The following is a 24,876-nucleotide window of genomic DNA, read 5'->3' on the forward strand; positions in this document are numbered from 1 at the left end:
CCAACAAAAAGAGTAATCAAGGAGGAGAAGCGGTATGCGATAGGTAAAGAAATTCACGAAATAGATTAGAACAACCTCATCCTGACAGTTAAAGAAACTACGGCACATACAATTTTAAACACTACCAAAATATATTCGGCAACTGTCCTGCCTCGACTAATAACAAATATTTAGATAAACTAGTCTCTGTTGCCTCAATTAGAATAAGAATGTAAAAAAAAATAATTAAAGGCACCCTTCACCCAAGATGAGCTAGGAAAAAGGATCGAGGTACAGCTAAGCACTTATGAGTTGTGAATACGAAAGCATGCAAGCCGCTACGATGTCCATACAATGCGATCTCGCAATGTACACATTGCGAGATGTGTATTAGAGTGTGCAACGAACAGTAGTGAGCAGACTCCAATAGATCAAGTTGATATGTGCATTCGACCGTCCAAGCATTTGACCATGTTAGTTATCATGTTTTGTTCTGTTTTGTTTTCTCAAATTTTTCTTTTATACAGGTGTTGGGGATATTATACTGCAAAGTGTACAAATGAAACAGTTACTTACAGTAACTGTAGGCGTGTGAAACAGTAACTTACAGTAACTGTTTCACACGCCTAGTCATAACTAAAGAAGTCACAACAAGCCTCCCAGTCTGTTCCTCAGTTCGACAGGGCTGTTCCTTATCCCCTTTACTTTCTACTTTATATTTTGAACCCTTATGCCAAAGTATAGTGAGAAGTGAGAAACTTCAAGGTTTCATCCTGTGGAACACAGAAGTCAAAGTACTGGAGTATGCAGATGATGTCGCTTACTTCTATAAAGACAAGAAAAGTGGGGCCCATGCTGTGGAGCTCACACACAGGTTTCGTGAGGCCACTGGGGCCTCATTGAACCTAGAAAAGAGCCGAGGATTCTGGCATGGAGCTTGGGGCACGATGCCTGAGAAATACCAAAGCATCCAGTGGAGTTGCACTCCGTGTGACAACATAGCTGTGCCCTTGAGGCACTTCCAGAATAGCAAGTTCTACTGGTTCGGAGTTGCGAGTGACTTGAAGAAACGAGCCAAGAACTGGTCCCACAAAAACTTGTCCATTTTTGCACGTTCGACAGTCTGACACATTTTTTTAGCGGCCAACCTTCGGTATGTATTACAAGTACTGCACTGCGCAAAGATAAATATTCGGAAGTTGCACAAAGTGTTTGCTGTTTTTGTCTGGAAGTCCTCCTAGGAACCCATCCGTCGTGACAACTTGTTTCGCCGAGTATCCTAGGGTGGACTAGGCCTTCCTCATCTGTTTATTCGGCAATTGGTCTCACGATAGTTTTGCTTACAAGACCAGGTACGCATCGGCGTCTCACTCTTTGTTTGCTGTCTATACCCCAAGATGACTGTTTCTTTTGACCTTGGTTCACAGCCACATCTATTACAATGGATGACAAAATTTCCCGAGGGCGATGACCTCATCGAGAGCGCGTGATCTCTTAGCCCATCATTTATACAACAGCCTGTCTGGCCGCTGTACACTCTATTACATGGAAGGGGTACCTCATAAACGACACCCTCCCTACACTGAACAAACCGTTTTCTGTATTTCTTCGTGCATGCATGACCTTTCTCTTTACTCCGATCAACTCTCGCACATAGCCTTCCCAACTTCGATGAGGCTAAAACACCATTGGGACGTTATGCCTCTGTGCCATTTTCTTTAGCCTATGAGCCACCTTGTGCAGGTACGGTAGAACCACTGGCCTTACTTTAGGACTTTTCTGCCATACTTGTCCGGGTGTTTCAGTGCTTTTATGAGGCTCTCAGTCACTTCCACGAGAAGGCCGTGCGGATACCCGTTTCTATTTAGACTATTTAATTGAATTAAAAAACTATATTTCATCTCATGCGGACATGATTTAACTAAGCCCTTTTTCAGGCAGGTTACGGCAATGCCCCTCTTTACCACCTTGGGAAACCGGGGGGGGGGGGGGGGGGGCAAGGGTGGCGCTTGCCCCCCCTCCAGTTCTCAAAGTGGGGGGGGGGCATATCAAGTGTTTTGCCCCCCCCCCCCAGAAACAGCCGCCATTGGGCAGGGCAAACACTGGCTGGCGGCGCCCAAGGAATACCAAAAGAACCCCCCCCCCGGGAACGGGGTGGGGAGGGGGGGGGGCTCTGGCTCCCCCCACCTCCCCCACTCAAAAACGAGTTGGTACGCCACTGTTGGAATGACTGGAATCGAACGGCAGCACTCCCCTTGTACTCCTAAGGTGGTACGTCCAGCACAAATGGTCGTCCGTAAAAGTAAGCTTTAGGTCAAGGAACTGCATGCTCCCACTTGTTGGCTCTTCCTTTGTGAATGTTACAACCCTGAGCATGACCTGAATACCTCTAACGTTCCATTTATGACCTCACCTCTCTGCCTGTCGGGACTATGTCGGAACATTACCAGGTGATCATCTACGTAACGAAATGTCCTTGCTACTACTCCCTGTAAACCCCTTTTTATCTCTCTATCACAGTGTGCCAGGTGGATGTCACAAAGAACTGACACAACAGTCGAGCCGATGCACACTACTTCCCTCAGGAGAAGTTATTCTTGCTCAGAAACAATAAAAGAAGACCCCCCCCCCCCCCCAAAAAAAAAAGGCTTTCAGCCTTTCTACTCTGGTGAAGAAGGAAGGCCAGCGGAGCTGTACAGTGGGAAGTAATAGCCGGCCGCAAGTCGGCAAGCCAGAGTCGAAAGGCTGCCGCCATCTATGAGCGACGGCGGCAACCAGATACGTGGCTTGCCACCGTCGTTCATAGATGGCGGTAGGTGCCCACAGTTCGGTGTCTTCATTTCTTTGCGGGGGAGACGATCCTGGGGAAACTAGCCCTTAGCCGCTCCGCTGTAAAAAAAAAAAAAAAAAACACTACTTAAAGGGTAACTGCAAAGAAAAAAAAGTTTTTTTTAATTAGCCTAATTGGGACAAGCATGTCAAAAAACAATTTTTCCGCGAGGAAAAAAATTTTTTACAGCAATATTTATTGCGTGAGACTCATTTTAGTTTGCGGCTATTTCGTCCGTTTTGAATCGCGCGCCACGAAGTTGTGATTATGTGACGTCAATCCCAAAACCCCGGAGGAGTTTTGAAAAGCGACACTCCCGTGCGATTTAATGCTTGATATAGCGATATTGGGTGGGAACGTTTCTCACTTTACATCAGCATACTGGCACTATGGGACCCAAGAATACTCGAACAGAACGCCACTGTCCAAGAAGCGTCTTTGTCGCGGTAGAGTTCCAAGGATAAAAGTGAACCTTTTCTTGTAGTCTCGCCTTCGCAAAATTTGATGACGGAGTTGTGGGGACAACGCCAACAATGCGATCCCCAGAAGTGTGTCGCCGAGCTTTACGATCCCCGCTGTGACGATATTTAAATGCTTCTCACGCAGTGGACACGAAGTCTGCGTAAGTATTCAATCTTTGACTCGTGACAATCAATACCTCGACATGCATTCGGGTAGTGCTCACGACCAATTGCTGGGATGACGGGAATGGCCGACCCTTAACAATGCGAGCAACTCAGCGCGCGCACTTACTCAGTCAACCCCAACGCGAGACCATGTTAAAAACACTGGCGGCATGTAATCGGCTCCAGATCACGTGGCAACTTTTTCTGGCTGCGAGTTGAGGGCGTAAACAATGTTTGTCTTCCTAGAATTTTTTTCTGGGACTGCCATTGCGTAGAGAAAAAAAAACAGTAACGTGGGTTTCATAAGTCGTATATGTCAAAGAATAATTCTAATCTCTACTGATTGAAAGTAGAAAAATTGTTGCATTGCCCCTTTAAAGCTTTCTTTTACAGACGACCACTTGTGCTGGTCGTACCGTCCCAGCAATAAGAGAGGAGTGCTGTCGTTCGATTCCAGTCAATCCAAGTTGGTGAAGAGGGGTATTGCGCCGTAAGCTGCCTGAAAACAGCCTTAGTTGAAGCATGTCCGCATGTGATGAGGTGTAGTTTTTCAATCTAATTAGACAACCTAACAAGGGGGAGCGGGGGGAAGGGGGAGAGAGTATCCGCACGGCCTTCTAAGGGAAGTGCCACAGAGCCTTATAAAGGCAATGGAACACCCTGACAAGTATGGCAGAAAAGTCCTAAAGTAAGGCCAGTGGTTCTACCGCACATACACAAGGTGACTCATAGGCTACAGAAAGTGGCGCAAAGACGTAACGTCCCGGTGGTGTTTTCAACCCCATCGAAGCTGGGAAGGCTATGTGCGAGAGTAGATCGGGATAAACCGAGGGGTCATGCATGTGCGAAGAAACACAAAAAGCAGTTTGTTCGGTGTAGGGAGGGTGTCGTCTATCAAATACCACTTTCGTGTAATAACGTGGACATCGGCAGAGAGGCCGATGTATAAATGATAGACCAAGAGAACACGCGCTCTGAATGAGGTCATTGCCTTAAGCAATCTCGCCATCCACTGTAATAGACCTGGCTGCGAACCAAGGTTAGAAAAACAGTTATCCTGGGGGTGTTTACACGTTTTCCACAAGGGCGCAGTCATTTTGAATGTCGTCACTTCTGGAATGCGCTAAAACATCGTTTTGTTATCTTAACGCTGCTGGAAGGTGTTGACGAAAAATGCGTGATTGTCCCGCATTCTTATGTTGCCCCACCTCAATTTTTTCGCATCTTCCAGGTTGAAATGTTTATTATTTTTTTGTCCCGCATGCCAGATACAAAACCCACGTGACTGAAAGCGAAAAGTAACGGAAAACGTCTATAGACGGCAAACAACGAAGGAGATTGCCGAGGTGTACAACGTATCTCGATATGGAAATGACGTGTGTTTAAGTGTGCCTTGGATCGCTCTGTTTGATGAAGAACTGGCCTTCTTAGGAGCACGTGTGTACGATAGACATATATAGTGCATGACAAGGTGATAACGGTTGCGTCCTATTAAATCGCGTCGATTTAATATGTTCCTTTCCAATAAAATTCAGTCGAGAGTCAGCGCTCTGTCTATCAACGTCTTCTCTTGTCCTTCGTTGCGTTAGCGCTGTTTTAGTCGTCACTACACAGGAATGCCCGGAAGTGTGCCCGAAGCGCCACCACCGCGGTGTGACGTAACGAAGTTTTGGGTACACGGCCGTACATCATAAATCGATAACAAAAAATAGAACAATTATGAATAATAAATATACATTTTTCATAAGAATGATACAGTCAGTTATTTTATTGTACATAACAATGCCATTTCGCAAAAATTTTCAATCGTGTATCGTCCTTGTGAACAAGAAAATTTAAATGAATGTACATCTTCCATGCATACTCAGACTGTGCCATGTCGTTCTGTTTCCTAGAGAGGTACACCGGAAAACTTACCTAAATAGCAGCTTCCAGAAACAGCCGAAACCTCTCGATGTAGCAACCTCTGCCGTGTAAGTGACTGTCATGATGGTTTACTGGCCCTCGGGTAACTCGGGACCGTCTTGAGATGGATCTGTCAAAATTAAGATCGGGTGGGGGCTTTACACGTCAGTTCATGCAATCATTCATAGCTCGTGTCATATTCATTTATGTACGTATTTCCGTAAAAGCATACGTAGGGAAAAAGGGGAGGGATGGGACGGCGGGAGAAGTGGGACAGTGAACATATTTATTCAGTGAACAGTTCAAACCAGTTGATAAACTGCTTGAGTGATGATGCCGTAATAGCGGTATTTTCAACTCTAATGGTGTACCTGATTGACATGGCGTACGCGATTTGAGTCGATGCTTGCCACTCCAGCACTCAAACGTAAGCAGCAGACATTTGTTTTGCTCTATTCTTGAACACGGTTTGGCCAACGACTGCAGTAAACCTGTTGCCATAATTGGCAACTACCTTGTACAAGGCAGTTTGGAAGGAATGACGGTGATATGGTGGAAGAAATGGTACAGCGTTTCAGTCTCCCTTTATAAAGATTAATGCTTTGGCTTGTAGATAGCCACTAAGGTTAACTTGTAATAATGGTGAATCATCTCATTTTACTTCTTGCACAAATTATTTGTTGTGAGCAAAAAGCTACAGCACTCTTAATCCGCCACAGACAAAGGGAGGAGAAAAGACGACTGCAATCGGGCTTCATGTCAGATGAATACCCATCAGCCTATAATATTCACTAGTAGAATTTTTGGCACAATCATGCAACTGTCCCATGCCTTCGGGGGGGGGGGGGGGGGGGGCTGGAATGGAGCACAATTTTGTTCTTGCCATTTTTTTATACATTTCTAGAAGTTCACATCGATCAGACCGGCCGCTGCTTCAATGAAAGAATGCGGGAACACAAGCTTGCCGTGCGCAATAATTCGGGTCCTCCTTTGTGCCTCTCGGACATGCACAGACGTCTATATATTCTCCTCCCAGAAGATTATAGAAGATTAACCTGTCACTCAAAATTCTTACAAAAGCAGCTTCCCTCTCCTCCTTTTATATGGTGTTCAAAAGTATCCGATGTGACGTCAGTGCCAAGGAGCCTTCTATAATCTTCTGGGAGGAGAACAGCGATGCCCGTGCAAATCCGGGAGGCTCCTGATAAGAGCGGAGCTCCTTCTTCCCGTTTTCTGTGGAGGTTATCGGAAATGACGTTATGTGCAAGCCACGTATAGGCTCCTTGCACTGAGGTCACATCGCACACTTTTGAACACCAAGTAAGAGGAGGAGAGGGAAGCTGCTTTTGTAAGAATTTTGAGTGACAGGTTAATCTTCTATAATCTTCTGGGGGAAGAATAGCGACGCCTGTACAAATCCGGGAGGTACAAAGGAGGGTCCTGATAAGAGGGGAGCTCCTTCTTCCCCTCTTCTTTGGAGGGCAACGGAAATGACGTCCTGTGCAAGGAGCCTATACATGGCTTGCACATGACGTCATTTCTGATGCCTTCCAGAGAAAAGGGGAAGAAGGAGCTTCCCTCTTATCAGGATCCTCCTTTGTGCCTCCCGGACATGCACAGAGGTCTATATATTCTCCTCCCAGAAGATTATAGAAGATTAACCTGTCACTCAAAATTCTTACAAAAGCAGCTTCCCTCTCCTCCTTTTATATGGTGTTCAAAAGTATCCGATGTGACGTCAGTGCCAAGGAGCCTTTTATAATCTTCTGGGAGGAGAACAGCGATGCCCGTGCAAATCCGGGAGGCTCCTGATAAGAGCGGAGCTCCTTCTTCCCGTTTTTTCTGGAGGTTATCGGAAATGACGTTATGTGCAAGCCACGTATACGTGGCTTGCACATGACGTCATTTCCGATGCCTTCCAGAGAAAAGGGGAAGAAGGAGCTCCCCTCTTATCAGGATCCTCCTTTGTGCCTCCCGGACATGCACAGACGTCTATATATTCTCCTCCTAGAAGATTACAGAAGATTAACCTGTCACTCAAAATTCTTACAAAAGCAGCTTCCCTCTCCTCCTTTTATATGGTGTTCAAAAGTATCCGATGTGACGTCAGTGCCAAGGAGCCTTCTATAATCTTCTGGGAGGAGAACAGCGATGCCCGTGCAAATCCGGGAGGCTCCTGATAAGAGCGGAGCTCCTTCTTCCCGTTTTCTCAGGAGGTTATCGGAAATGACGTTATGTGCAAGCCACGTATACGTGGCTTGCACATGACGTCATTTCTGATGCCTTCCAGAGAAAAGGGGAAGAAGGAGCTCCCCTCTTATCAGGATCCTCCTTTGTGCCTCCCGGACATGCACAGACGTCTATATATTCTCCTCCCAGAAGATTATAGAAGATTAACCTGTCACTCAAAATTCTTACAAAAGCAGCTTCCCTCTCCTCCTTTTATATGGTGTTCAAAAGTATCCGATGTGACGTCAGTGCCAAGGAGCCTTTTATAATCTTCTGGGAGGAGAACAGCGATGCCCGTGCAAATCCGGGAGGCTCCTGATAAGAGCGGAGCTCCTTCTTCCCGTTTTTTCTGGAGGTTATCGGAAATGACGTTATGTGCAAGCCACGTATACGTGGCTTGCACATGACGTCATTTCCGATGCCTTCCAGAGAAAAGGGGAAGAAGGAGCTCCCCTCTTATCAGGATCCTCCTTTGTGCCTCCCGGACATGCACAGACGTCTATATATTCTCCTCCTAGAAGATTACAGAAGATTAACCTGTCACTCAAAATTCTTACAAAAGCAGCTTCCCTCTCCTCCTTTTATATGGTGTTCAAAAGTATCCGATGTGACGTCAGTGCCAAGGAGCCTTCTATAATCTTCTGGGAGGAGAACAGCGATGCCCGTGCAAATCCGGGAGGCTCCTGATAAGAGCGGAGCTCCTTCTTCCCGTTTTCTCAGGAGGTTATCGGAAATGACGTTATGTGCAAGCCACGTATACGTGGCTTGCACATGACGTCATTTCTGATGCCTTCCAGAGAAAAGGGGAAGAAGGAGCTCCCCTCTTATCAGGATCCTCCTTTGTGCGTCCCGGACATGCACAGACGTCTATATATTCTCCTCCCAGAAGATTATAGAAGATTAACCTGTCACTCAAAATTCTTACAAAAGCAGCTTCCCTCTCCTCCTTTTATATGGTGTTCAAAAGTATCCGATGTGACGTCAGTGCCAAGGAGCCTTCTATAGGCTCCTTGCACATTGCGTCATTTCCGATACCCTCCAGAGAAGAGGGGGAGAAGGAGCTCCCCTCTTATCAGGACCCTCCTTTGTGCCTTCCGGATTTGCACAGGCGTCGCTATTCTCCTCCTAGAAGATTATAGAAGATTAACCCGTCACTCAAAATTCTTACAAAAGCAGCTTCCCTCTCCTCCTTTTACTTGGTGTGCAAATGTGTGCGATGTGACGTCAATGCAAGGAGCCTATAGACCGTTTTATTGAAAGAGGGCGAGAGAGAAAAGGGGAAAGGGCTACCGGCGCTTTCCTCCTTTCTGATTGTGTAGAAAGTGTGAAAGTCCCGGATGAGAGGCTTCGCCGGTGTTGGATGTCTGCTGTGCCCGAACTTCGTTCGCGCTTTCTTTCCTGTTTTAAACTCGCAAACTTAATTAGAGCCAGAGGCTTCGATGGCAACAGTCCCCCGGTCATCGGGACACCATTGCTGGGTCACAGGGTGCACGAATAAAAACAGAAAGCATAGAATACCGTCCGAGGACATGTAGCTTGCAAGGAACCCGGCAAGGCGAGAGCGGCTGCAACTGAATTTATCTTAATATTGATAATTTGCAGTGCTGACTGACTTGATTTTATCCTCTACAACACTTAGTTGAAGGCTCATTTCCGCCGCCGGGTGAGGCTGGAAATTGTTAAAAACGTAGTTCTATTGTTTGTTTGTTTGTTTTTTAATCGCGGTCTCCTGCGCGATACCAGAGAGCCGGCAAAAGCGCTCCTTGAAGTGCCGCTGGTGGGTTGTTTCCGTTGACTAAGGCGCTTTGAGGCGCTTGATAGTCGCTGCAGGAACGTCTCGTTTGTTGCGATCTGCGTTTTCGAGCCCAGCGTGCACGTTTCTTTGTTTGAGTCATGGCATCCGCCAGTGTGGCGACGGGGGGAACAGCGGTAGCGAACGTGCCAGCGATAGAAATTGGAGGTGAGTACTCAAAATAATGCATCAAATAATAAAATAATTTGTGGCTGTTTCAAGGCTTTCTGCGGTTCGATAACAGTACATCTAGAGCGTCTTCGTCGCTCATTCACAAGGAGATATAAGAACAGGAACACTAAGATAAAAACAGCACAGCAAGACGATATGTAGCAGGTCCGGGTGTTTACAAAGTTAATTGAGGTTCCCGTTTCGTGTATCGCTTGTTGATTACAACTAAAAGCGGCTACGTTGAAATAGGCCCATTGCAAGCAAAAATGTATAAATGGTTCATCATTTCCAGTCATGCGGAAAGCAATTGAGCTTAAAAACATTCCAGCCGTACTTGCCTTGCCGGATTCCATGCAAGCTACATAGGTCCTCGGACAGTATTCGACGCTTTCTGTCGTTATTCGTGCACCCTATCACCCAGCAATGGTGTCCCGATGACCGGGGGACTGTCGCCATCGAAGACCATGCCTCTAATTAAGTTTGGGAGTTTGAAACGTAGAAGAAAGCGCGAACGAAGTTGGGGCACTGCAGACACCCAACACCGGCCAAGCCTCTCATCCGGGACTTTCACTCTTTCAACACAATCAGAAAGGGGGAAAGCGCCGGTAGCCCTTTCCCCTTTTCTCTCTCGCTCTCAAAATGGCGCTACCCACGATAAAACGGTCTATAATCTTCTGGGAGGAGAACAGCGATGCCCGTGCAAATCCGGGAGGCTCCTGATAAGAGCGGAGCTCCTTCTTCCCGTTTTCTCTGGAGGTTATCGGAAATGACGTTATGTGCAAGCCACGTATACGTGGCTTGCACATGACGTCATTTCCGATGCCTTCCAGAGAAAAGGGGAAGAAGAAGCTCCCCTCTTATCAGGATCCTCCTTTGTGCCTCCCGGACATGCACAGACGTCTATATATTCTCCTCCCAGAAGATTATAGAAAATTAACCTGTCACTCGAAATTCTTACATAAGCAGCTTCCCTCTCCTCTTTTTACGTGATGGTCAAAAGTATCCGATGTGACGTCAGTGCAAGGAGCCTGGCTGAGCTGGACCCTCCCAATTAAATGCTTGTTGCTTTGTTGTTTCTTTCTACTAAAGGTTGTGTTGGTTCGTTTCACACGAACCAACACAATTCAGTGAAGCGATAAATATTAAGTCGGATACTTCCATAATCTTAGTGCTGTGGCTTAAAGAACCGCTAGTTCTACATATATTTGTTATCTCGCACAATCCATAGTTTGCATAGAAGATTACTTGCTGGCAGACTTGGACGTAGTTCAACTACTCTACTCAAACTACTGTAGTTTAACTACTTTTTCGAGTAACTTGGTAACTTTCAAGTACAGCTTGATTTGGGTAATTAGTAGTTTAATTTAACTACTTTTTTCGGGTAACTTCTACTCAAATTACTAACTACTTTCGAAATTATATAGTGCTAATTTTGCCCATCACGAAAGTTTGAGCGCAGAAATGAATAAGACGCCGGCAGATAAAGTGGCATTCATTCCCGAACAAGGGGCCCCCTTGTTCGGGAAGGCGTCCTTGGGCCAAGGTGGCGACGAGCAGCCAAAACATAACACCGGCACGCACGAACGCAGGAAGAGATGCTTAACAAGCCTTGGTCGGGTATTGACCTAATCCGGTAATGCACGCAGGCGCCGCGTTTCCAGCTGCAACCATGACTCAAGCGGTAGGTTCCACTGGAGGCGCCACTGGAATGACCTCGCAGCTGGGCGCCTGTTCCCATGGTCGCCTTGTCGTCAGCGCATACGCCTTTGCAAAGCCGGACTCCCCCGCGCACAAACCCTGGCACGGATAATCCGTTCATGGGAGCACGTTCCTGCTTCCAGCTGCATGCTTGTTCACGTAATCCTTCGCGTCCTTCCGACCATCCATGCCCGGGAGACCTCCTCTTTGTTAAAAACGATTTACTTGGCAGGCGTGTCAGGCGCATCAGAATATTGTAGTCGCCGGGGAGGATTGCGAGTTACCCTTGGGAGATCATTTTGTTGGACCCGGCGTCAGCGGCGAAGTATACTTCGGTTCATCATCTGTTAAACCAAAACAATTTTTTTTTCGGTAGCGCAGCACTAGCACTACAACGGGATGCGCAGTCGTCCGGATGATCTCATCGTCGTGGCGCGAGACTTAAATCCTTGACGGTCTGATGCACTCGCTCAGCGTACTCTCAGAACGACGTCGGAATAAAGAGGGGCCAGTCATAACAATCTCAACTTGACGAAGAAAAAAGAAAAAAAGGAGGAAAGTTTGTTATAAAAGATCCTCTACCCGAGGCAAACCTCACATGTTTAGTCATTGACACCTAAGATGCCGACACTCGCTTACCCGACCTTGCACAGCCTGTTTCTTAAATTCAACGCTGCCGTTCCATCCAGCCCGTCGGGGGAACGTCTATTTAGCTTGGCTGGGGACGTCCTTAGAAGGAAAAGGGTAAAACTCTCCTATCAAGAACTTTGAAAGTCAATTGCTTCTGTGAGCGAATAAACTATTTTGGCGAAAACGCAAGCCATAGATAGACTGCATTCATTTTAGGCTCGCAGGGTTTTTCATTGATCAAAACTGCTGTTAATTTTGCTACCACAAAAATATAAAAAAGTAACTTCGAAAGTAACTTCAAAGTAACTCGCTACTTTTTACAGTAGTTAGTAGTTTACTCAATTACTATTACAAATGCGTAATTTCTACTCTACTCCAATTACTTTTGGCGTCGATACTCAGTAACTTAACTTAACTACCTTTTTTGAGTAATTTGTACATGTCTGCTTGCTGGTAGGAGCTGGAGGTTGATTAAAAAATTAACCCGTCTGATCGCCACCCTTTAATAGACTAATCAATTAATAAATTCGTTAGCTAATGAGTCTCCAGTCATAGAACATAAAAGACGTTCAAACTACACATTTTTTTTTCTTTTTATAATTTTTACTATGTCGTTTTTTATAATTTTTACTATGGCAAATTGCAGTCCCATTTCAAACTTCACGTTGTGACGTCTACAGAAATATGAGCACGAGAAGCCTTTTCAAGTGAAGTCATTTTTAAGTTACAATTTAAACAGTATAACCATTCTCGATGACAATCACAAACATGCCGAAATGGTTTACCGTGCAAGTCTCTGTCCTAAAGCAGGGGTCGCACTGATCGTACATCATACAAAAAAGGGTCTGGAAAACACGAGTCACCGGAATATCCTTGGTTCGAATTCCGCGTGCCAATTATTCTTCTTGAACTCGTTGCCGTGCGGCATTCGAATCACGAATCTCGCGGTAAAACGCGTTCGAATCTGTTTGCAGACTGTCTTCGTATGATGTATAAGCAGTGTGCAGGTATGACTCCGGCTTAAAGAAATAACGACGTCAGAAATATTAAAGTCGACTTTTTTTTTTTACTCTTGTTTTTCTGACTTTCTTGAGTACAAAACACCAAATTAATGGCAAAAGAAAACCAAAATTTATCGGAATGAAAGCGTCCCTTGAATAACCCGAAGTCGGATCGATGAACTGCTCAAACCCCATATGCGTTAGGTTAGTGCGGAGGGCTATCGGAAAGGTCTCGTGAGACTCACTACCTCACATCAGTAAAACAGTCACTGCGGACGACACTGTCTGTGTCCTGGTGCGGGTCGTTTGCTGGAGTTGCCGAGTCTGCTGTGTTTGAACAGAAGATTAATTAGCGAGAAATTTATCATATTTTCTCGGCGCTCCCCGAGAAAATGAAAGCGTGTGAACCCACACTACCGAGAAGAACATCTAATGGCACGCATGCTGCTGCGTTGCTCGGTTACACTCGTTATTCCACTCGCGGCATATACTAGAACAGTTTGTTTCACTTGTCTCGGTGGTCCCGCCAACGAACACTTTGTGGATCGCAACCTAGAAGAGGCACTCTCTCCTCATCGCAACGAATTGTTCAGACTCCGATAAACTTACCCACATCATGGCAGAGTAAAAAGAATTATATTGGCTATAGCGAAGCTTTCTTACTCATAGGAGTTATCAATAGCACGGTCATTTCCAATATATCACTAATAATATAATAATAATATTAATAGCTTTACTTACTATATATAAGCATGGTGGGGGCTGAGGAAAAAAGCTGTCCAAGCAGTTTGACTGGTCCTCAGCCCCCTCAGGTACATAACAGTGGCGAGAAAGACATTTAAAAAAGAACACAAGAAATTATATAATAATACAAGGTACTTTCATCATAAAAGCAAAAGCAGACAACTATCAACAATACAATAAACAATAGTAACACCTTCCTATAAAATAAATCGATAAGTTGTACACAAGAAAGAAGAGAAAACTCAGAAAAATATTTTAACACACTTTAGTGTGTTTAGTTTTTATGCTTTGTGCATTGCGCCCAGTTCACCTATATCTGCAAGTGTACAAATCAAAATGAACATGGTGATAGTCGTTTAATAGGGATGGTAACAGATAACGGAGACACACTTTTCCGGAGTTAAGTCGAGTTGTAGGGACTACCCAGCTCTCTTTGTGTTTTGTAGAGTAACTACAGGCCTTCATTTGCAGTTGGAACAGATTACGTATGTTAACTATATTTCTGTGTTTCTATAATTTATAGCGGGCACTCAAACGATATGTGTATAGGTTGTGTGCTCTGACAACGCGAGAACACCGAAAGAAAATTGAACTTGGTGCTCCATAAGGGAGTTATAGATGCGCCGAACATATTTCTTTTGTAATTAATGAATACGCTGTGGGTTTGAAGATGTAGTTTTCCCCATTGACAATAGGTTAAGTGTGATATTACAACAATAGTTTAAGTGTAACGGCTTTGCAAAAGGTAAAAGTTACCACACCAAAAAATATGATAGAACCTGCAAGTTCACAACACACACTTAAAAAAAACGACATTTAACGTAAATAGTGTAGTTTACCCGGAGGCATCCGTCGTGGTAATCCATGCTTTATAACGTCTGCCTAGAGCAAAGTACGTATCTACACAAACGATTATTTAAATTCAGGCCGTAGGCTGGTAACACGATTTAATCTTTATTGAAGCACCGCTCAGTACGGCACTATTTTTCGCTGAAGTTGTTCGCCCACTGATACTATGCAACAAAATAAACGTAAGAATCTAAACCGTCTCGCGCGCGAACGTGGAGAGCCTATGGGGCGGCCATGCTTTTATCACCGTTTCGACGATGATGATAGCGCTACAGCAGCTCCACCTCTAGGTCGGTCTTGAAGTGATTACGTCACAACATGGGGCTCCGCTTCAAACAAACTGTTGCTAACGCCGTTGTTATGGATTAAAATTCAAAGGATATTTTTGGGGGCTCGAACTTTTGCAAGGCCGAGAGACTTAGGCACTCAAAAAGCTGAAGCTCGAGCAGGATATACCGACTGCCTCCTCGGCTATACGTTAACACATGAAATGAGATGAGAAGAGAAAAAACGTTCAGCCTTTCCACTCTGGTGAAGAAGGAAGAGCAGCGGAGCTGGTAGCTTCTGTTCTCTGTGGTGGCTTTCCAGCAACATTAAAAAAATGTTGCCAATAGATACAACGTGCCCATGGTGTTTTCAGCCCCAAACAAACGGTAGAATTTGCACGCTTGTGGACAAAAACAATGACAGCAGGGCTTGCTGCATGAAAAACCACAAGGTGCACTTTGTGTCTTGCATTCTACAAGTTGTTTACCATCTTCCTCTGTCCTGCGGGAAAACCTATGTCGGACAGACTGGGCGTTGCCTCAACGACCGCTTGAGGGAACATAAACAGTCTCTTCAAACCACCACTGGAAGCCACCTAGCCATCCACTGCAGAACCTGTGGATGTGATCCAGATTTTTGTGCAACAACTGTTCTAGCTTCCCATAAAGAAAAAACAACAAGAGAAATAGTGGAAGCCTTTTGGATAAGAAAGCTCGAATCCAAATGGGTGAGCCAGCCATCATTAACACTACAAGACAGCGAGTATGAGTTTATGGGGGCAGCTGCGCACAAATAGGTGTATGGTCAAGGCTTCGGAGTGCCGGCACTGGACATGCCTAGGACTTTGAGAGATTGATTTTCATTTTATTTTGTTTTCCTTTTCAGCTATAATTATTTTAGGTGTAATTTTATTTAATTTATTAGCTTTTTCACATCTTTCTCTTTTCCGACATATGTTCATGTGTGTAGTTTTCTTCCTTCTCCTTTTCACGGTAAATCGTCAGTTGCGAGTCAGCGCTTGCCTGTTCTGTCTTCCTTTTCTGTCCCTCTCCTTGTGCGCTGTTTAATTATGTATGGCTTTCCAGGCGAGCGATCTGCTCTGCTTTCGCAAGGGAATCTGAAGCGCCCGACGCAGTGGAACTTGAGGCGATAGCGGCCTCGCGGCGGTTGCGGAACCATTCGCGCTGCTTGCGCACATCGCCACTCGTTCCGTTCCCGCTCTTCTTCCTCCGAATAGAGTTCCTGTATAGGAGCTCTACGGGAGCCAGAGTTGCGCGTTCATCCCCGTAGCGCCGTCTTTCCTGCACGGCATGTTAATCCTGCTCCTCACGTGACTGAATTCGGCGAATAGTGGAACCGCGCGTTCGAGGCGCGTGGCGCGCTCAAAAGCAGGGGAACGTACTGTCGGGGCGCGTGCAACGTCTACCTTCCTGCACGGCACTTGATCCGGATCCTCACGTCATCGGATCTCGGCGAATAGTGGCGCGGCGGCACGTGGAAAACAGACGCGCAACTCTGGCTCCCGCTGGAAGCCTATACAGGAACTCTACCACCGAAGAAAGGTTGCCGCCATCTATGAGCGACGGCGGCAACCAGTTGTCTGGTTGCCGCCGTAGCTCATAGATGGTGGTAGCTGTCCAAAGTTCGGTGTCATCATTTCTTTGCTGGTGGATACGATCCTGGGGAAACAGCGCTTAACAGCTCCGCTGTAAAAATATATGCAGGGGTGATATATTTATAAACGCAATGAGGTTGGGCTACCAGATGATTCTGCACCAGATCTTTGAATGTGTCGGCATTAGAGGCCCGACAAGCAGCCTCTGGCAAGGGTTTCCATAGGCCAGGCGCTTGAACAAAGGGGGAGGCAGAGGCACTGATAGTAAGGGCAAATTGCCGTTAAAAGTTTCGAAAGATCAAGCCTTGACCTCCTCAAGTGACCATCAGGGGTGGGGCAGGCACCGTGCTTGCTTGCCTTCTGCTCCTGCAGGTAAAGTGCCGCTTTCGTGGCCTTCCTTTGTGCTCAATTCAGTTCTTTTTTTTTTTTTTTGTAGGTTAGCTCGATGGGGACTTCAGACAGAGGAGCAGTATTCCAAAACCGGCAGCACGAGAGCCGTGTACAGTGTGCAGAAAGCATGGCATGGCATTTATCTTATCGTCCTAGTTATGAAGCCCCTCAATCTGCTTGCCCTTATCAGATATAGAAGACATGCCTTCTGAAAGAACGAGTCTTATCGAACCATACACCAAGAATATTGGCTTCTGTGATCTCTATGCAAGACCCGCGGGCACTGTACGTGACATCGATGGTTTCCTTTTCCTTGATATTTTGAGGTACACCGTTTTGTTAGGGCCAAGGGACAGTCAGTTGAGTTCGGACCACCGGCCTATCATGAGCAGGTCAGACTGCAAGACTTGGCGGTCCTGAGGGGAGTCTGTATACGTGGGGGCTTGACGCGAAAATAGAAATTGTCTGACAAAAAAAAAAGACGTTTACAACTTTTTGTTACGCCGATTTAGAGCGCAGCTCTTGAGGAGAAGGAAGAAGGGAGGGTATGCCGTTGGTATGCCCCTGTTCCTTTTCATCCGACCCCTCTACTCTCTTCCTTTTTTCACGCGCGAAGCGCGCGTCGTCACGCGACGTTTCGGCACGGTGACGTTTCGACACCGCGACGAAACGTTGTGTGAAGTTTCGGCGCGGTGTATTATGGGACGTTTCCCATCATGCACCGCGCCGTTACGCCGACGCCGCCGACGCTCAAGCCGGAAACGGGTGCCTAAGAGCTGCGCTATAAAAGTAAATAAATTTTGTAAGCCTTGTGTCTTCTCAATATCTAATCATGAAGACTTTTCTATCATATCTCAGTACCACAATCGGTTTTGCGTTGCTAGCAGACGACACAGTGGCTTCACGGGTTCAGTGGTTCTTGAGGGAATCCCTTACAAAAAAGTGTAATACTTTTTTTGTGGAAAGTCAACACAGGTATTAAATGTCAACAGCTTTCCATCATACTTTCTGCAGATTGTATTTAGCTTTTGACTTGACTTCCAGGAGCTGTTTGGCCCAAAGTTCATTAGAAAGGCAGTAGACTTCTTGGCGCCTAGGTGTCAACTTTTTGTTGACACTCCACTAAAAGGCTAAACCTCTAGCATAAGACAACCTTGTGACTCCTCCAAACTGGCTGCAGCAAAATTCCGTAAAAAAAAAAAAAACGCGATTTCTTTTTTTTATTTTTTTTATTTGGTATTTGAAGGCACTAAAAGCATATCGTTTATGGGCCAAAAGAAAAAAAGGTAGAAAGCCAAAAGCCTGACTTTCAGTGCGAAAATTTGAAAACACCGCGGACTATTCCGTACCTCCTTCCCTTCGAAAGCTCTCTGCCTTTTCACTGTGATACATCCGCGGTACCTAAAGCGCGTCACCAGGCCCAAACGCGCGTCACACGACACCGGACCTCACTTATTCCCCGCCCCCCTAAGCTGACAGTGCGGTGGAACCTATGCGCTTGCCGGACCGATCAGCCACCTCCCTTTCATCACCTGACCTCATTCTCTGCGCGTGGGTATGCGCGAGGGAGCGTGATCACGTGGCAAAAGTGTGGCTGGCCCAACGAGCACGTAGCTTCCACAGTACTGTCAGCTTCGGGACGAACGGAGTGGGGAAAGCAACTTTTGTTCTAATTTTGAGCGACGTGCTAATCTTCTAGGGGGGAAATGGCAGTGTCCGGGGACACAAACGAGGGTCCGAGAAAGAGGGGACTCCCTCCTGTCCGTCTTCTTGAACTGTTTGGTACAATGCGCGATTTTTGAGTTGAGGAGGAAAGCTAAGAAGAAAAAAGTTTAAAAATTGTTTTTTGAAATATGCCCGTAGTGTTAAAACATAGGTTGAATATGATCCACAATATCCGCAAATGACAATCGCGCGTTTGTTTTTTGAGCCTGGTGGCTGTATTTTTCGTTATAAACGGCTCACTCTGGCAAGCGCTCGGAGGGCAGCCAGCAGAGACCACGTGACATTCGACGCAGTCGTGACGTAGTTCGCCTCGGGACGAGCAAAGCTATGACGAGGCTGAAGTCGCGAAGATGGCCTAGTCGTTCCAGCCACCGAAGCGGCTGTTTTTGTACAAATTTTGAGTGACGGGTTAATCTTCTATAATCATGTAGAGGGACAATAGCGACTTGTGGGACATACAAATGAGATTCTTGGGAAGCGGGAAGTTCCTCCTTTTCCTCTTCTTTCGTGGTGGCCGGAGGCGAGACAGTTATCGTCACTACCTTTCAAGGCTCCTAGACGAGCATTACAAACGAGTCGTTAGCAACATCCACCAGGTGCTCTTTGCTAATCGTTTAATTCGTTTTAAAATTCCTTTTCACGTCTTTTTAACGAGATATTTTTGTGTCCGATGTGATGGCTCCTTTGAAAACATAGCCGAAATTTTCTTGTAGCATCCCTTTAAAACTAAAGAATCAGTAGGATTTTTTCCTCAGTCTAATGATCACAAGGAACAAAACACACATCCATATTGCGAGCCTGAAGAACGAAGTTCGTGGTCTTAAACCGCTCGTGTTAGAGTCAAAATAATTATTCTTTCATTACAACGCTGGTCAAGTGTAAAATAAAAAAAAGAGGGCCCGACGCTGTTTTTAATATCATAAACAGATGCCTATCGCTGTATTTTTAGCAAATCTCAATGCGTGTGTTGATTTTCATCAGACAGTATCGTACTGCACGCAAATACAATTAGTGATTTTTATACACCTGGAGAGTTTTCTCAGGCCTGCCATGTTTCACATAATTACAAAATCAAAACCGGATATTTTTGCACACGATTCAAACTGTGGTAGACGGCACACTTCGATCATCCTGTGTGCGTTTGTCATGCGTTTGTCGACTGTGGCATGCATCTAGAGACGTCTCAAAAAAGGGAAGTTGCTGTCGCAACTATTTCAGAAACAGCCGATTCTCGGCAAACTTCTGTCGTGCTGGTAAAGGCGAGCGGGTTGAACGAATAAACGTCGTTGCTAAATGAAAGAACGTGGTTGTCCTGTGCTTGTCATCCGTGATTTATTCTTTCAATTTTATGTATCCTGTCGTGGTAAGTGGGAAATCTAAGCTCCCTGTATCCATTCTTTTTAGACGTTCAAATTCCACGTCAGATGTTTGACCCATCGTTCTTTCGGAGCGAAATCCAGCCCCATGTATTCGTCCATAACAACGCCCCTAGCAACGGATTGTTTGGAGCGGTGACGTCACACTTACGGAGCAAAAACTGCCGCAACTATTTTTATGTAAAGTCAACCGTTTCATTTATTCATTCAGTACTAACTTGTTATTGCGTAATAGACCGTATTCATGATATACTGCTCAGTATGGTGCATACTTTGCTAATTCATTTCAGTTTTTTATAAACTCCGAAATCCAGTTTCTCAATGCTTCAAAGTGAATACACTTCCAATTTCTTTTAGATTTACGAATCGGCACAAGTCACGCGCCAGTTCAATCATGTGGGCACTTAAAGGAGCGGTGCAACGATATTCAATTGAATGTATTTCACTTTACACGAGCTTACTGGCACTACTGGGACTCAAGGATACTCGCACGCAACGCCACTGGCCAAGAAAATCCTTTGTTGCGATGTAATTTCAAGGACAAAAGGGAACGTTTTCATTCAATCTCTCCTTCGCGAAACTTGATGGCATAGCTGGGCGGTCGCAGTCAACGTTACTAAATTACCTCAGTTGTGGAACTCCCATGGAAGGGGTACCCCCCTCATTCACTTCAATCCGCCTGCCGTCGTTCGAAGCGCCATCTTGATTTTCGTTTCATAACTGTGCGCTCCATAGAGCAGAGCTGAAACGCCATCTAGACGCCGTGCTTCGAAACGTACGTATCCCATAGAATACACTGCAGTTCCAAGACAGTCGACCGGCGCGTCAAGCGACGGCAGGCGAGTCGTGGTGAGTGAGGGGGGTACTGCTCGTGCATGCAGCGTCTATGAGCAGTTCCGTAACTGAACTAATCTAATAACGTTGGTCGCAGTACTGCCCAGTTACGATTTCGAATGCGGCTCATAGATTGGACCCGAGCATTACGTAGGCACTCAATTTGGGCTCATGATAATCGATGGCTCGAGAAGCATTCGGGTACAGTGGCTCGTGTCCAGTCGCTGCAGTGACGACAATAGCCGAACCATAAAAATGTCTGGAACTCAGCGCGTGTCCTGCGCCTTGCCAAATCCAGCGCGTGGCTATGATCAACACTGGCGGCATATAATCGACTCCAGATCACGTGGCCGCTTGTTCTGGCTGCGAGTTGAGGGGGGTGAACGCTGCTCGTTCTTCTTTAGCGTTTAAAGGTCCGTTCACACTCTTGCAACCGAGTACGACCGAGAGAGACCAGACCGGTTTTTAATCCTCTTACGACGTCTTAGAACCAGCTCCGCAGCAGCGCGCCCCGTCCTAAGAAGTCGCAAGAGGATTAAAAACCGGTCTCTGTTTCTCTCAGTCGTACTCGGTTGCAAGAGTGTGAACGAGCCTTAACGCGCAAGGAGGTAAGAAAGAGGAGCGGAGAAGCCCTCTAAGCAAAAAAAAAACAGCTTGCGAAAGGCGGCAAAAAAAAAAAAAAAAAAAAAAACCCACGGAACCGAGGAAAAAAAACAAAAGAAAAAGATTTTTTCTTCTTTTTTTTTTTTTGCACAGCCCAGTTTGGTTACGGGGGGGGGGGGGGGGGGGGGTCGTGCGCCGCGCGCAAGGAGATAAGAAAGATAAGCGGACAGCCCTCGCCTAAGCAACGCCTAAGCAAACAAAACAGCTTGCGAAAGGCGTCAAAACAAAACGAAAACCAAGGAAAAAAAAACGAGTTTTTTTTTTTTTTGCACAGCTTAGTTTCGTTACAGGGTCGGGCGCCGCGTGCAAAGAGATAAGAAGTCACTTCGATTTTTCAGGAAAAACGGTCTGTTCATTATGCGATAAATACGGACGCAAAAATTTTACTTCGCGTAATGAACGCCCCCCCCCCCCCCCCCCCGCCCCCCCTAACTTTGCATCGATTTTTCGGGAAAAAAAGTGCGTTCATTCTGCGAGTAAATACGTTTTTTTTTTTTTTTCAAAGGTAAATACAAAAAACAGCTATTCAAGATGGCCACCGTGTTCCAGAAACCCCCCACCACCCCCAAAGAAATTTTCTGTGTACGGCCCTGAGCTCGGCCATAGTTTTCTTCCCGTCGGGACTCAAAAGCAGTGGGCAACCGCAACATATTTTATACCTTAGGCAAGTTGGTCTGCTCGTTGCGCACCTCGTGCGCTCGTTTACCTGCCAAATGAGTCCACGTGTTTTTGTCCCCCGACGTGAACCAATGGCGGCGCGCACAGGGCTGCCTGGTCGTCGAGCCTTCCCCGGGCGTTCTCTACGTGCCCTTTGATCGGTGTCCTTGCACTCCGATGTGCTACAGACTCATCTTGGAACACTTACTAGCCATGTCGTATTGCAAAATGCAATAGGAAAGAAAAAGGTACACAAAATGTTGTTGTTTTCGCAACATACGTGAGCAATATCAATGGTAAAAAGTACCATCGATAAAATTCAAGGACTCATACTGCCTCAGTATAGACCTTTCCAGCGGCAGTCTCGAACGAAGCGATTTACAGCGCGCGTCCCTGGTTTTGAGAGTGTACGTCAGTGTTGCCCGACTGCGCTGAGCTGTGGAGTTTCTAGTCAGTGGGCTATGGCAGCCTACGTAGGCGCGATTCCGGACGCTGGTAGCGGCTGAATTGCCGCGTTTTCTTTTTTATTTTGTGTTCTGTGGCGAACTTAATTTATAGAGGTCTTTAAGGAAGCAGTGCTCTCTTTTTGGGCACAAAAACAAAGAAATGAAAGTTGTTTTGGTGAGTCCGTGCGCGACAGAACAATTGCAACTGGAATATTTGTTTCATTTTATGTTCATCGTTTTACGGCACCGTACACTCTGCCGTGTCAATCTATACAGGTCAGAATATTTGACCACACAGGATATCCGAACTGCATGGATATTCCCCGCCCACAACATGAAATTCAACGAGTCTCATCAATCGAACAACATATATTGTACGTACCCCACGGTGCCGCGTTATCCGAACAGGATTTGAGAAAGGTCTCAAATAACACAGCATATCCAATATACAGTGTCGACGATAGTCACTTCACGACAATCGGATGGAATCCGGCGTGTTTTGGGGAACATGTAGACGAGAGCAGCTTTTTTGCACAGCTTCAAAGCAAATGAATGAACGTGTCTATTCTGTTCCCGGACCCGACCCTATCAGCTATTTTTCGCGAAGACCCGGAACACAGCGGGGAAGGCTTTTTGGAGATTATCTCAACGGAAATAATCCTCCAAGCACGTCGAACTGCCTGCGTCGCGGGCTGCTTGACGTTCGCTCTTTTCGTTCGTTTCCTGCGAAGGCCGAGCAGGCTACGAGCCTTGGTATTCCCTGGTTCTCACAGTGGAAGATAACGCACAAAGGGTAAGCACCCTAAACAGGCGAATAAAATAAAAACTTCCAAGAAAAGCCAGCGAACTCCGAATGCAAAATGCAGGTGGGGAGTCACGCTGACCGGGTTTCCACAGCTCAGGCGGGTGCCAGAAATTTCTGGCTGATAGGGGTCGCTCGATTCGCAAAATGGCGGCGGCCAGAGCGCTCTTTTTGCAAAGGTCTATAGACAAAAATAATGCGACGAAGCCGAGATACGCACCATTCCTCACCGCTGCTCGTTTCGAGCTGGACGAGCATCGTACCGGCGTGCAGTCGTGTATCGTTATGGAGTTTTCGTAGACGGTTTTCGCCGTCCCGCAATCTAACAACAAAATGGAGGAAAGGGTAGCAACGGCGCATTTTTCTCCCTTCTACTGACTCGCCTTAAAACGGACACATGAAGAAGGGAGGAACGAGACGTTCTTCTCGTCCTGCAGGCAGATGGGAGAAAGGTTTTACTTTCGCTAAATACTACTTAGAATCACTTCCTAACGTTAATAACCAAATAAACTTGCCTTAGTTGTTGTTTTTAAGCAATGGCAGTCGGTAAGTAAATTCGAGAAATATGAGCATCGTCCATCCCCTCAAGTCGGAGCCAGAACAAGCGGCCACGTGTCCTGGTGCCTATCCTATGCCTCCGACGTTAATCATAGCCACGCGCTGGCTCGGAAGAGAAGAAAACGCGTGCTGAGCCTTAGGCATTGTTAGAGTTTGGCTATTCTTATCAACGCAGTGGTTGGACAAGAGCCACTACCCGAGTGTCCGTCGAGGCATTGATTGTTACGAGCCCGATGTCGAATGCTCAAGCAGTTCTCGCGTCCCATTCGTGAGCCGCGCTCGGCTGTCGTCAGGCGGGTGGTTTCGATCCCGCAATTACGTCATCAATCTTTGCGGTATCAAGACTGAAAGAAATGGTCCCCTTTTATCCTGGCAATTTAACCGCGACCAAGAGAGCTTTGCATCAGTGGCGGTCTGTCCGAGTATACTTGGGCCAGGCTAGGACCAGTCCGCCCCTGCAAAGTCATGAACATTCCAAACCGATATCGTTTCAAGACCCCTTTAAATGGCTCCGATATAAATATTGCTTTCTTGCTTGATCATTCTTGGCTTCAAACACAAAACATATAACCATAGAAGGCGTACAATGAGGGACGAACGGTAATTTGAAAATATTTTTGGGACTGTTTGAGGGTAAAGTGCTCGATTTAAATGATCATAGACAAATGGTGCGATTTAAATCATCTCGTGCTTTTTTCATCACCCTGGCGGCGCATGAAGGGTACCGCCGTCCACTGCTATTTGCAAGCCCAGTCCGGCCTTGAACTAGCTGCTCGGGAAATGCTGTCTATCCCTCCATAGCTCATAAGACTGTTCCGCATCTACCGCCACGTGCCCTCGCTGTTCCGGGAAAGGTCCATTCTGATCTATGGATCTGTGGCGGAAGTCGCTCGATCGGAGGGTCAGCGGTGGAATAAACTCGAGCCAAGTGTGCTTTGTCTGCAGAAACGGGAAGCACTTACTCGTACTGCGATTTTCTTTCTTGCATATTAGGTTTGCTTTGTGAAAAAAAAAAAAAAAGACGACAAAAGTATTTTTAGTGCACATTTTTCATATTAAAACTTCATTGGGTTGACTGTATTAATGAAC

At 46.1% G+C, this 24,876-nt stretch overlaps 2 protein-coding genes across 2 annotated transcripts in view; one reads left to right on the top strand and one right to left on the bottom strand.

Annotated features, from left to right (window-relative positions):
- LOC8040590 (bestrophin-4) overlaps window positions 1–13,188 on the bottom strand; it is a 115,358-nt gene extending 102,170 nt beyond the window's left edge. Inside the window, exons 1-2 of the mRNA XM_042293350.1 lie at window positions 13,110–13,188; window positions 5,353–5,470 (exon numbers count right to left, since the gene is read on the bottom strand). Coding sequence (XP_042149284.1) covers window positions 5,353–5,423 — 71 coding nt within the window. The 5' untranslated portion in view covers window positions 5,424–5,470; window positions 13,110–13,188. The remainder of the gene's footprint in view (window positions 1–5,352; window positions 5,471–13,109) is intronic.
- Window positions 13,189–20,647: 7,459 nt separating this feature from the next.
- The window catches only part of LOC8041834 (PRKC apoptosis WT1 regulator protein), a 39,352-nt gene continuing 35,123 nt past the window's right edge, over window positions 20,648–24,876 (top strand). Inside the window, exon 1 of the mRNA XM_029995375.4 lies at window positions 20,648–20,676. The gene's annotated coding sequence lies outside the window, so the exon portion shown is untranslated. The remainder of the gene's footprint in view (window positions 20,677–24,876) is intronic.

This window comes from Ixodes scapularis, unplaced genomic scaffold (genome assembly GCF_016920785.2).
Source record: "Ixodes scapularis isolate PalLabHiFi unplaced genomic scaffold, ASM1692078v2 PGA_scaffold4__175_contigs__length_147842914, whole genome shotgun sequence".
Taxonomy (NCBI): Eukaryota; Metazoa; Arthropoda; class Arachnida; order Ixodida; family Ixodidae; genus Ixodes; species Ixodes scapularis.